Source organism: Acinonyx jubatus, chromosome C1, assembly GCF_027475565.1.
Source record: "Acinonyx jubatus isolate Ajub_Pintada_27869175 chromosome C1, VMU_Ajub_asm_v1.0, whole genome shotgun sequence".
In the NCBI taxonomy this organism is placed as follows: domain Eukaryota; kingdom Metazoa; phylum Chordata; class Mammalia; order Carnivora; family Felidae; genus Acinonyx; species Acinonyx jubatus.
In genome coordinates, this window is record NC_069381.1 from 145,489,260 (window position 1) to 145,502,302 (window position 13,043).

A 13,043-nucleotide genomic window follows, 5' to 3' on the forward strand; every position below is an offset into this window, starting at 1 on the left:
CGGTTACAATGAGGTTTACATAAAATATATTAAACTTATAACACCCTATTTTAAACTGACGACTTCGATAGAATTAATACATTCTACACTTTTACTTCTTTTTATCCTTATATTCTAATACTCTTTTTCATTTTTTTCTTTTTCTCCTCTAACTAGGTAATTTTCAATGTCCTACCCTCTCAGTTGCTGAATCTTTCTTCTGAATAGTTGAGTCTACTTCTGAAACTCTTGTTGAATTCTTCAATTCAGTTGCTATATTTTCAACTCTAGGATTTCTGTTTGTTTGAGTTTGGGTGGGTTTTTTGTTTGCTTGTTTGTTTGCTTGTTTATTTGTTTTTGATGGTTGCTATATCCTTGTTAATGTACCGTTTTCCTAATTTTGTTTTGTTGTCTGTGTTTTCTTGTACTTCACTAAACTTCCTTAAGAGAGTTATTCTGAATTTCTTTTCTGAGAGTTCATAGATCTCCCTATCTTTAGAGTTTTATTGGTTTCTTTTGGTGGTGTCATATTTACCCGATTTTTCATAATCCCTGATTCCCTATGTTGGTTTTTATGCATTTTAGTAATGGGGCTCCTGTTGCAGACTATACAGGTTTGCTTTGGCAGAGATAGTTCTTCACCAGTCAGCTCAGTTTGGGTTTCTGAATCTGTTTGCTAGTAATGCCTTTGGGAAGGTGGGGTTTGATATTATGGGCTATTTTTGTGTGAGGGAATTGTTCAAGTTCTGAGGACAGGGATTGGGGTGGGGGGTTGTTATTGGCTGAGAACATTTAAATAGGACTACTGGCTTGGTTCCCTATACAAGTGTGGCTGTAGGATGGCTCTATGGTTGTCTGAATTTTCTGGCCAGGCTTACTAGATGGTTAGGATTGGGTACAATATTCAGTAATAGATGGAACTATGAGTTAGCCTCCCTGCACTGGCAGGGCAGTAGGACAGGGCCCAGGGCCTGTATAGCTTATTGTTTGGGAAACCAAATGAGGCTTGGTTGTGCATTGAATTCCCTGGTCAAGTGAGACAACCAGTTTGCTCTGCAGATAAGGGAAGCCACAGGCTGTGCTCTCTGTTCAGGTGCCATTGCATGTAGGGCTGTTGAATCATCTATGCAGCTTCTTATGTGCTCTGGTTAAGTTCCCTGGTTGTACAGGCTGAAGGTTATATTCAGTGATAAGCAGGGCTACGAATTAAATTCCCTTCCCTGGCACAGTGAGAGAAGCAGTTCTAAATCTCTGTTTGTTTTCTTAACTGAAGCCAACCGCCACCCCAGTTTCCCTAGCTACTGCCTTTGTTCTCTGAACTATCAGCTCTGCTGCCCTTCTCTCAACTCAAATACCACTGGGCCACACAGCTCTCAGGTGTTTTCACCAGTCCTTCTGGGCAGATGAGGCTGGAAGACACTTCTCATAGTAGGTAGGGCTATGTCTCAGCACCCTTGCCTGAATGTGAGAAGGAGGGGATACTCCAGGTGGCGCTCAAATGCCCAAACAGACCCTCTAGTTCTGACTGTCCAGTAGTTACCCTCAGACTTGTCTATAAATTAATCCCAATGTCTGTGCATAGCCCAGGAAGCTCCATGCTCTGTACTGGCTTTGCTCTGGGGGCTATCAGCTCTTTCCACCCACCTCTCAGTGCCACTGGACCACACAGCTTCCAGAAGTTGTTATAATCCCATCTGGTCAAATGGGACTAGGAGACACTTTCCATGGGGTGAGGCTGTGACTCAGCACCCTGACTGGGCATAAACAGACCAGGCTCTAGGACTGGCAAAACTCCTTATTTGAGGATCCAAATTAGACAGATCTGCACCCCCAGTTTGGTATTGCAGATGAGTAAAACTGCTGGTTGGGATTACAATGTGGACACTGCAGATATGAACTCAGTCTGCCAAGGTCTGTGTGCTGGTTGCTGCAAGCCCATCCCCCCTCCACACACACACACACACCTTCTCCATCACAGATGCCTAGTGGCTGGGCCCCTGATGATTCCCTGCAATCCGTGTTGTATGAGATCAGAGGAGGGGCTCCCACAAAATGACCCACAATGCTGGGAGAGGCTGGTTGTCTCCCCCTGGCCTTTTTCCAAAAGACAAACTGGAGGCTCAAGGGAGACCTGTGTGGTGCTGCACTGTCATAGGGGGAGAGGCAATGCAGTGTCAATGTGTAGCCTCTTCTCTTACCCCTCTAATGCAGTCTGTCATGGTTTCTGGTGTAAGGGGCTGTTTCAGCCTCACCCCCATGTTCTAGGATTCTCCCAGTGCTGTCTTGTTCTGGAATAGAAGTCAGTTGTTCCTTTTCTGAGAGGGAATGAAGTCAGGAACAAACTAGGTCACCATCCTGGTGATATCACCTAGAAATTTTCACTTTTAAAAGACAGTTGACACTAGAAAATTGAGGTTCTTAGACTACCATCCTATCTTTATGCCACCTGTTGATTCATACTGAGAGTTGACTCTATATTCAGTCTCATATTATAATGTTAGAATCCATTAATTAATAAGCTTACATTAATGTTCATTTCTAAATTTTAATAACAAAATAAGGAATGTTATGAATATTTTTAAATTATATAATCCTTGACTTCTTTTGGAAAATTAAACCTCCCATATTACATTACTTTCTTTACTTAAACAATATTATTCAGAGGACTAATATTAGGGTGGAGGGAGGGGAAAGTGGGTGATGGGCATTGAGGAGGGCACCTGTTGGGATGAGCACTGGGTGTTGTATGGAAACAAATTTGACAATAAATTTCATATAAAAAAGAGGACTAATATTAAAATTTCAGAAAATAAACTCTGACCCCCAGTTTATTTGGAGTCATTTTTACATAAAATATAACTATCTTCTCCTTTTAATTATAATATCCTAATAGTTAGGATATTATGAGATAGTTCTCATTAGGTTTGATAGTTCCCATGTTCATCAGATTCCCAAATAAAAGAAACAATAATTAAAAGACAAACACCCCCTCAAACTTTTACTGAAACTTCACACTTCTAGGAGTTAGTAATTGAGAGAACCACAAAACTGAGGGTGGGAAGTAATTCAACAGATTGGGACTCAACCAGCTGGGGATAGTTTGGCTTTAGTGGCAGGTGGTTCCTTTGAAAAGTAGATGTTTGCAGTGAGAGAGTTAGGTGGGTGTAGTTACAACAGAGATCAAACTGGAGTTCAGAGAATTTCAAAGACATATTTCCAAGGTCCAAGGCATCAATGAGTTTTTATATTTCATCGTCTCCATTTTATGAAAATGTAAAGAGTGCTGTAAGCCCATTTTAAATCAACTGAACGTCATTGCATTACTATGTTGCCGAATGCTGTGGAGTTTTTTTTTTGTATGTTCACAACTCAGTCAGTCCTCAGTGATATATTACATAAATTTACAATATTTATAGCTTAAGTCACTTTAGTCTAAGTGGGATCCATTTAGATCACAATCTCTCTCTCACACACACACACCACTCCTTTCATCAAGGTTGAGAAGGAGCAGCATGGGACAAAAGGACCTGGAAGAAACAGAGGGTCTAGACTACAAGGTGCCATCTCAGAGGTGTCTCTGTCAGGGGATGTTTTCCAGGCAGTGCTCTGATCTTAAAGGTCCTTTTTTCCACTACCTAAATCCTCAAAATCTATATCCCCCTCCCTCTGCAATAGCAGAGCGTTCACTGGAAATGAAAGATAATCAGTCACAGGCATTTGAAGGAAATTGCATAGGACAGTTCTGTATCGTGCAGTATGCAAACGTATATGGGAGCAATTAAAGACCCAAACACAAAGAAAAATTAATGGATAGTTGATGAACCTTACTAGAGTCAGTCAGGGCAAAAAGTTCATATGCGAAGGCCTGGACCTTGATCAACTGTAGCAAAACTAATAAGTTTCATTGGCATAAGAGGATGCACACTAGGAAGCATTCAGAGTAGCACGGGCCATCACATGAGGATAGATGCCCACAGTACGGTTTGATGATACAGGATCAGGAAATAATAGAAGAGGAGGTCTAGGCATGAATGAGGGCAAAGGCACTGTCCTGATCTCCTTCAGCTATCACTACCCACTGAGAGAGACAGGAAAGTCACACTATAATTGTGTGTGGGGGGGGGAGGGGGTACACAAATATACCCATTTGTAAATACTGTGTATATATGCATATATATTTAATTTACTATATGTAGTCATGCTTAATTTAACTAATTGTAGACTCTATATAGTTCACTCCATTTTGTATTTTTAATTTTGTTCTATTAGCCCTTTTGTTACACTCATTAAGTTTGGAGCTAAAATAAACCCTTCTTTATTAGTAGTAAAAGCTTCTACTGACCTAACCAAGAATCGCATATTATCTTTGTGGTGGAGCAGGTAAACACATCCCTTTATTTATTTTTTAATATGAAATTGATTGTCAAATTGGTTTCCATACAACACCCAGTGCTCATCCCAAAAGGTGCCCTCCTCAATACCCATCACCCACCCTCCCCTCCCTCCCACCCCCCATCAACCTTCAGTTTGTTCTCAGTTTTTAAGAGTCTCTTAGGCTTTGGCTCTCTCCCACTCTAACCTCTTTTTTTTTTCCTTCCTCTCCCCCATGGGTTTCTGTTAAGTTTCTCAGGATCCACATAAGAGTGAAAACATATGGTATCTGTCTTTCTCTGTATGGCTTATTTCACTTAGCATCACACTCTCCAGTTCCATCCACGTTGCTACAAAGGGCCATATTTCATTCTTTCTCATTGCCATGTAGTACTCCATAAACACATCCCTTTAAAAAGATACCAGAAAAGGGGCAATTTCTGTTTGAGTGGGGCGACATTTTATAATTGCATGAGGGACTGGGTACAATATGTGTCATATTAAAGATGCTTGGTACATACTTATTGAATAAATAAATAAATGGATGAATGATTGTCCTATTGGACCTTTAGTGGCCCCTTTGAGTTTACACACAATCTTACCATCAATATTTCTTACTGGGAACTGATACAACTACTCTATGTATAACATGGTGAGAAGTGAAGAGAAGCTTTTCCTGACCCTAGGTAGGTGGCTTTGGTCCAGCGCCAGAAGTGTTAGGAATTCCAAGTTTCTGCTTCCTGCCACTAGAATTTTAGGAGGTCTATGAGCCTCCTTTCATTACATACTCACTCTCTTTCAGTCCAAGCTGGAAGTGTTTCTGATAAAATTTTCTCAAGAAACAAATGAGCTTTTGAAGATTTTATGGGGATTCACTCCATTAGACAAAAGCCACACACTGACAAGTCTTTTCAAGATAATCCTTTCTCTTCCTTGGTTTTCCCTTGAGGTGGCTGAGAGAAATTGCCCTTAAACTTCCCAGAGGCTCTCTAGTTTGAGAAGATCTATGAGAAACACCCTTAATCTCTTGGAAGGGTCTTTTATATGACTGAATACTCTGTCCCTGTGATCTTTTCGAGGCTATAACAAAGGGTTGTATATTCATACTTTCAGCCTTTTCTCTATGGCATGATGACAGCAATAATCTCTGAAGTCTAGAGTCTTTTGCCATTTAGATAGGTTGAGAATTTCCCAAACCATCAAATCTCTCCTTTTTACTATAAGTAGCAAAAAAACCCAGGTGACATCTTCAACACTTCGGAAATCGTCTTAGTTCATCACCTATGAAGTTCATTACTCAGGAAAGTTTTCTAACTAACTGCAGCACAGAATTGATTCCTGCCACCACATAACAGTGATCCTCCTTTCTCCAGCTTTCAATAGTATGCTCATCACTTCCTTCTGAGACTCAGCAGCCACATCTTTAACATTCACATTTCTGCTACGTCAGTTCAAGGCATTCCTGTCTTTTTTTCTATCATGTTCTTCAAACTTCTTCCTGCTTCCTCCCACTTGCCAACTCCAAAGCTACTTTCACATTTTTAGGTATTTGTTATAGCAACAATTCACTTCTAAATACCAAAAACTGTACTAGTTTTCTTAAGTTGTTGTGTAACAAATAACAACCAATTTTGCAGCTTAAAACAACACTCACTTATGAGCTCAGACTCCTATAAGTCAGAAGTCCAGTATGTTGTGGCTGGGCTCTCTGCCCATGACATCCCAAGACTGAAATCAAGGTGTAGACAAAACTGAGTTTTCATCTGGGAGCTTTAGAGAACAATATTTTCTTGCTTGCTTGCTTGCTTTTTTTTTTTAATTTTTTTAATGTTTATTTTTTGAGAGAGAGAGAGACAGACAGAGCATGAGCATGGGAGGGGCAGAGAGAGAGGGAGACACAGAATCTGAAGCAGTCTCTAGGCCCTGAGCTGTCAGTACAGGGCCCGACACAGAGCTTGAACCCACAAACTGGGAGATCATGACCTGAGCCGAAGTCAGACAATTAACCGACTAAGCCACCCAGGTGCCCCAATGTTTTTGTTTTTTGAGAGAGAGAGAAAGAGTGAGAGAGCACGTGTGTGAGTGGGGGATAGGCAGAGAGAAGGGGAGAGAGAGAATCCCAAACAGAATCTGCACTGTCAGCATGGAGCCTAATGCAGGGCTCCAACTCACAAACCATGAGATAATGCCTGAGCCAAAATTAAGAGTCTGACACTTAACCGACTGAACCACCTAGGAGACCCGAGAAAAATATGCTTTCAAGCTCATTCTTGTTTTTGGCAGACTTCAGTTCCTTATAGCTGTAGGACTATAGGTTACAGGTTCCCATTTCCCTTCTGGCTGTCAGCCAGGGCCACTCTTGGCTCCTAGAGTCCACCCACATTCCTTGCCATGTGACCCCCTCAATCTTCAAGCCAAAATGCTGAGTCATGTCCTTTTCATGCTTCAAATCTCTGCCGACCCCTCTTGTGACCAAAGAAAACTCTGTACTTTCAAACTCTGCTCTCCATCCAGGTCATTTTCCTTTCTCAAGGTTGTGCCATATAATATAACCTAACCTGCAGCATTTATTGTCCTGGTGATTAGGATATGTATTCCAGGAGGGCAGAAAATCTCTGGGACCATCTTAGGAGCCTGCCTGTCACAGGCCCATTGGCCATTATCCATTGGCCCCTTTATATCCCAACAATCCTGAAGAAGTAGATTTTATAGTCTGGGAATTTTTATTATTTTTTTTATCATTCTTCTGTGTCTACCTTCCCCCCACCCCCCGCCACTCGTAGCTCTTTAGATCAGCATATTATTAGATTAAGAAACACTGGGAAAGAGATTTCATGATAAATTGTTCTCATAAGAACCCACAGACTCCCACACTGAGAGAATAGCCTTGATCTGAATTGAGAAGGTACTCTGGATTCCCTCCTAAGCACAGAGCTTCTCGAATCTTCTGAGAAGCAGTGTTCTAGCCCTCTAGCCTACATTCTGTTTATGATAGCCTACCTTCTTTTATTTTAGAACTGTTTCTCCTCTTCCCTGGTTACCTGTGGGATGAATATAATTCTGAGTATTTGCCACATTACCTGAGGACAAGGGAGACCACCTACATGCCAAGCTTTTATGGAAGTCTGAGTCTATCAATATTTACTGATATGTCACTTGAGGCTACAAGATCACAAAACGATAGCTTCCTCCCCAGAAACATCTCTGAGGTAAGGCAGAAGGTCACAGGGCTGGTGGACCATGGCTGGTGAAGTTATTCTGACTTCCCTGATCATGCTCCATCCCTCAGCTCTACAATGTGGGGAGCTTCAATGATAGATTAGGAACTGGTCACACTGGGAGAGAATTGTGACATGCTAGACTAAGGAAGGACTAGGTCTCCTTTTTATGTGAGCCTTGGTTGAAATCTCTGTTTTGAGTGAGGCTGAAACTATCCTTGCTTTGATCCCATAGAACACCAGGCACCAGGCAGCAACAAAACATCTTAAAATGCTGTGATGCAGAGTAGTTTTTATGATCTCCAAGCCACCCAAAGAGCCACGTCTAGTGAAAGGGGAGCACTGGGACCAATATTACATATCGGGCGCTTTAAGGTTCACCTAGCACAGTAATTTTGTTTCTTACAATAGCTCCTAGGGATAGTTTATGGAAAGACTTTATCTTTTGATTTTATCATGACAATAATTTTAAAAGTGAAGAGATGCTTCTGAAATATTACCATTATCACCTAACAGCCTATGACTCAAAACTTTCCTTGAGTCTTGGGATAAAACTATGAAAACTGTGAATGTTTTGTTCAACTCGAGTTTTAAAGCACAGATTTAAAGATCAGTTTGAAAAGAACTGGGCACCTACCATGGTAAACTTTGGCATTGGATACACACATTGTTACTCCACAAAAAGACAGTATCATAAAAAAAAAAGACAGTATCATTCTCTAACAGACAAATTGCTGAGAAGAAAAATTAGGAGAATTCTCTGTTCTTCAGAATCCTCACGTGGGGTTTTATACATGGAGTTGTTTCTCTATCTCTGCTGCTGTTCACTTATGAGAAGAGAAATCCAGGCAGGAAAGATGGTGGATGGAGAAAAACAGAGCACCAGCTAACAAAGCAGTCAGCTTCAAGCCAGGGGAGCTTCTGACTTGAGAAACTATAGGAGGGTTTCTGCCAAACTGCTGTTAAACACCAAAGAACTAAAATTTGTCTCCAGCATATAAAACAGTTAGAACAAAGAGAGTCTGGATTTGTAGTATATATAAAGGCAGCCAGAACTTTGGTCAGTATGTCTGAGTTGACATAGAAATCTCCTTTCCCAGAAATTGTGGTTTATATACACAATGGAATACTACGTGGCAATGAGAAAGAATGAAATATGGCCTTTTGTAGCAACGGGGATGGAACTGGAGAGTGTGATGCTAAGTGAAATAAGCCATACAGAGAAAGACAGATACCATATGGTTTCACTCTTATGTGGATCTTGAGAAACTTAACAGAAACTCATGGGGGAGGGGAAGAAAAAAAAAAAAAAGAGGTTAGAGTGGGAGAGAGCCAAAGCATAAGAGACTGTTAAACACTGAGAACAAACTGAGGGTTGATGGGGGGTGGGAGGGAGGGGAGGGTGGGTGATGGGTATTGAGGAGGGCACCTTTTGGGATGAGCACTGGGTGTTGTATGGAAACCAATTTGACAATAAATTTCATATATTGAAAAAAAAAAAAAAGAAATCTCCTTTCCCAGTTTAGGGGCTCAGTTGGTTCCTCTGGGTGGCTCAGTCAGTTAAGCGTCCGACTTCAGCTCAGGTCATAATCTCGCAGCTCACGAGTTTGAGGCCCGGGTCTGGCTCTGTGCTGACAGCTCAGAGCCTGGAGCCTGCTTCGGCTTCTGTGTCTGCCTCTCTCTGCCACTGCCCCACTTGTGCTCTATCTCTCTCAAAAATAAATTAAAACATTAAAAAAAATTTTTTTAAAGAAATCTCCTTTCCCAGTTTAAACACATAGAAATTTGGGGCAAACTATAACACAAAGACACACAATGCCCCAGTGCTGAAGATAAAGATGGAACATAAAGTCAGAGCAGTAAGAGGGAGCCAAAGCCAAGGGGCCCTTGGGCAGAATTGAGCCTGAAACAGGCCTGAGGAGCTAGTGGTTGGGTGTTTAATATTAGGTGTGGGATTTATATACAGGAGCTGGAACCATGCCACTTAAAAAAGAGCAAGAAGTCCTGTAGAACTTGTCCAAACACCAAATGGGACTGAGACACACCAGGACCACTCCCCAGAAGTGACAAGGGAGCTGACTTTCTGCTTGGGACCAGAGCAGGGAAGGGGTCAGCAGCAGAACCCAGGCTGGTGCTGTGCATGAGTGCTAAGTCAGCAGCCACTCCAACCTTACAGAATTGGTCCCAAATCTCACAGTTAATATATGCACTGGTCCTGAGCCAGTAAAATGCGTAGGGCCCTGAGCAGAAGCATAAACTGTGTAGAGATGTTCTCACTACCAGGTCATGGTTCATAAGGAAAACACAGTTCACAAAGAGAAACAGTTTAGGGGCATCTGGGTGGCTCAGTCTGTTGAGTGTCTGACTCTTGTTTTTGGCTCAGGTCATGATCCCGGGGCATGGGATCAAGCCATGCAAGAGATTCCATGCTGAGTTTGGAGCCTGCTTACTATTCTCTCTCTTTCTATCTCTTGCTATATCTCTCAAAAAATAAAAAAGAAAATAAAATATCTTTTAAAGAAAGTTTAATAACTTTGATTCCTTGATCACTTTAAATTTCCATGAACTACAGACACTACAGACCAAATGTAAAGGCAGATGTCCAATGAAAGAAAATAAATTTGCAACCCATATAACAAACGGAAAGCAATAATATCCAGAGCTTATAAAGAACTTCTACAGATTAATAAAGAAAAATAGACAAGTAGATAAAAAGTACTAATAAGCAATTCCCAAAGGAAGAAAATCACCCAATAAACATGAGGAAATTTTCAATCTCACAAGTGATCGGGAGAATCCAGTTGAAGACACCAAGATACTGTTTATATTCATCACATTGGCAAAAGTCAAAAAGAAAATTTATAATACCTTATAAAGAAAAAAAGCATATAAAACTGAAAGCATAGAAATCCTAATTCTCCTCCTCAGTGTACTGTAGAGAAAGCTGTGCACATGTGCCCCAGTTGATGTGACAAGTGACTGCTTCAGCACAGGTGCAAGAACAAAACTTTAGAAATGTAAATGTCAACCACTAACAGAAGGGATAAATGGTAGCCTCATTCTATAATGAAATATCATGTAGCAGTAGAAAGGGGTGAACTAAGTCTCTGCCTATTAACATGGCTATATCTCAAAAATGTAGAGTTAAATAAAGAAGTACATGCTGCAAAATGATACAGTAAGAGAGTATTCATGAAAAGAAAATGTAAAAGTCACAAACTATGTATTAAAAGATGTTAAAAGCAATAGATGGCTTGGAAAGATAGAAATAAAATTTATGATCGAGACTGACTTTGGGGAGGTCCTGAGTAAATCCTGAGTAAACTCAGTGCTAAGTGATGAGTACTAATGTGATTATTTTTATCAGTTTTTGAGGTGTAAACACACAAAAATATCTAAATAAATACCCCAAATATATTTTTAAAATCCTGCCTCAAATACACTTTTTCTTCCACAGATTGTCGGCAATCGTTTTAAAGCTGTTAATAAGTGTTGTGATTAGTATTTTGAAAACTGGGAAGCAAATGTTTTCTCAAAAGTAGAGTCATGAATTTATGTTAGTAAATGAAAAACAAACAATATAACAAATAATAAAACAAGAAGTAAATTCTTTAAAGGGCCTTTTGTATTGCATGAGTTGCTCTGACTGATAGTACAACGTATTTTATCAGCAAAGACACCTTTGACCGTCAGTTGCTGCACTGCAAACAAAATGCTCTCCCACGTATCCCTAGTTAGTACAAGACTCAGCAGTCACAAACCCTGTCTTGTCTTTACCTATAGCATTACTTCTAATCACAATTTCTTGTGCTCATGCAGGTCAGTAAAGTGGATTCCCCTCCATGTCCAATGAACCTCTGAAGCTTAAATGAACTGAAGCAAGATTAGAATCTCATGAATCTAAGAACTACCTATGATGATTCTATGCCAAACACCAAGATCACTCAAAGCTCAATCAGGCAATTAAACATTCATTCGCACATTCACAACAATAGCAGAATACATACTTTCTTTTTCTTCTCTGCTCTTTGAAACAATTCCTTCTTCTTCCATAGCTTCTCTCTCTCCTCCTCCTTTTCTCTTCTTCTGGCAGAAATTTCCATTTCCAGTCTTGCTACTTCTTCCTGGTGGGCTCGCCATTGAAGAACCTGAAATAAATAGAAATTCATTCCAATAGCTATGACCCAGTCAAGTGATTTCACAGATCACAATGAGACTAGGTTCTATATCAAGCAGGTGTCAAAGTTTTTCCAAATACTCATTAAAATTCTGTGTGCACATGAGTGTGATATGTGCATGATGTATATGAAATGTGTGTGTGTGTGTGTATGCATGTATGTTAAAAAGAGAGAGTAACTTTAAAATCATCTCATTTCAGAGATTTTTCACTTGGATTCATGGAGTGAGATCCCAAAGAGTCTGTGAATTGATTTCAAATAATCTATGAATTCTCATAAATAGTATGTAAAAATTTCTGTGTTTTTGCACAGGTATGTTTTTCTGGAACAACGGTCCCAGTTTCTGGTCAACAGTTTTCAAAAATTCTGAAATGATCCTAAGATCCTAAAAAGTTTAAGAACCACTAATATATTTCATCCTTTTAATTTCGTATGTGAGGGAAATGAGCCTGAATGAAGATGAAAAAAAAATGTTTAAGACGTTTAAAAGAACTTTCTGGGTACTGGTAGGTGTTATTGGTAGAAGTGTAATTGGTATAACACTTCTAAAGGACCCGAGGCGATATGTAAATATGTATCACAATATAAAATATGCATAACCTTTTGACCCACAATCCCATTTGGGGGAATCTATTCAAAGAAGACAGTCAATTGAATAAGTGCACAAAAATGTATCCATAGGAATGTTCACTGCAATGCTGCTTACACAGAAAAATTAGAAAGAGTCTAAATGTCTGGCAACAGGTGGTGGCTTAAATTGATTATGGCATTTTCATATAATGACTGCTATTGAAAAAGAATATTATATACCTTTATTTATTGACATAGAAAATATCCACAACGTATTATTAGATGCAAAAAAGTAGGTGCAAAACCACGTTAATAATATGATGTCCTTAATATAAAATATCATCTATGCATCTATCCATAGAAAAAGTTTTGGAAGGAGATTTATCAAAGTAATAATACTAGTTATCTCTGAATAGCATCATTTCAAGAAATTTTAAAAATTTATTCTTTAAGCCTTTCTGTACTGAGTGACATTTTCACAACAAATATGTTATCTTTGTAGGCAGCAAACCAATGAAACTAACAAAATAGAAACAAACATTTACACTTTCCATGCGCACTAAGAAAGCTGAGAAATCAGAGAAAAGGGAGATGGAGATGTGTGCAGAATTCTTTTTAGAAAAGGAAGAAACTAGCGTTACCAATTTAATACCTCATGTCTTATATTTGATATAAGCATGACTCATGGTAATACATAAAATGAGAATGGAATATATAAAATACAAGG

General features: G+C 39.7%; 1 protein-coding gene across 7 annotated transcripts in view; it reads right to left on the bottom strand.

The window, feature by feature from the left end:
• The window catches only part of CCDC148 (coiled-coil domain containing 148), a 255,802-nt gene that overhangs the window by 89,183 nt on the left and 153,576 nt on the right, over positions 1 to 13,043 (bottom strand). For all 7 annotated transcript variants that reach the window (XM_027055723.2, XM_053215108.1, XM_053215112.1 and 4 more), the window contains one exon: positions 11,576 to 11,716. In XM_027055723.2, the coding sequence (XP_026911524.1) occupies positions 11,576 to 11,716 (141 nt within the window). The remainder of the gene's footprint in view (positions 1 to 11,575; positions 11,717 to 13,043) is intronic.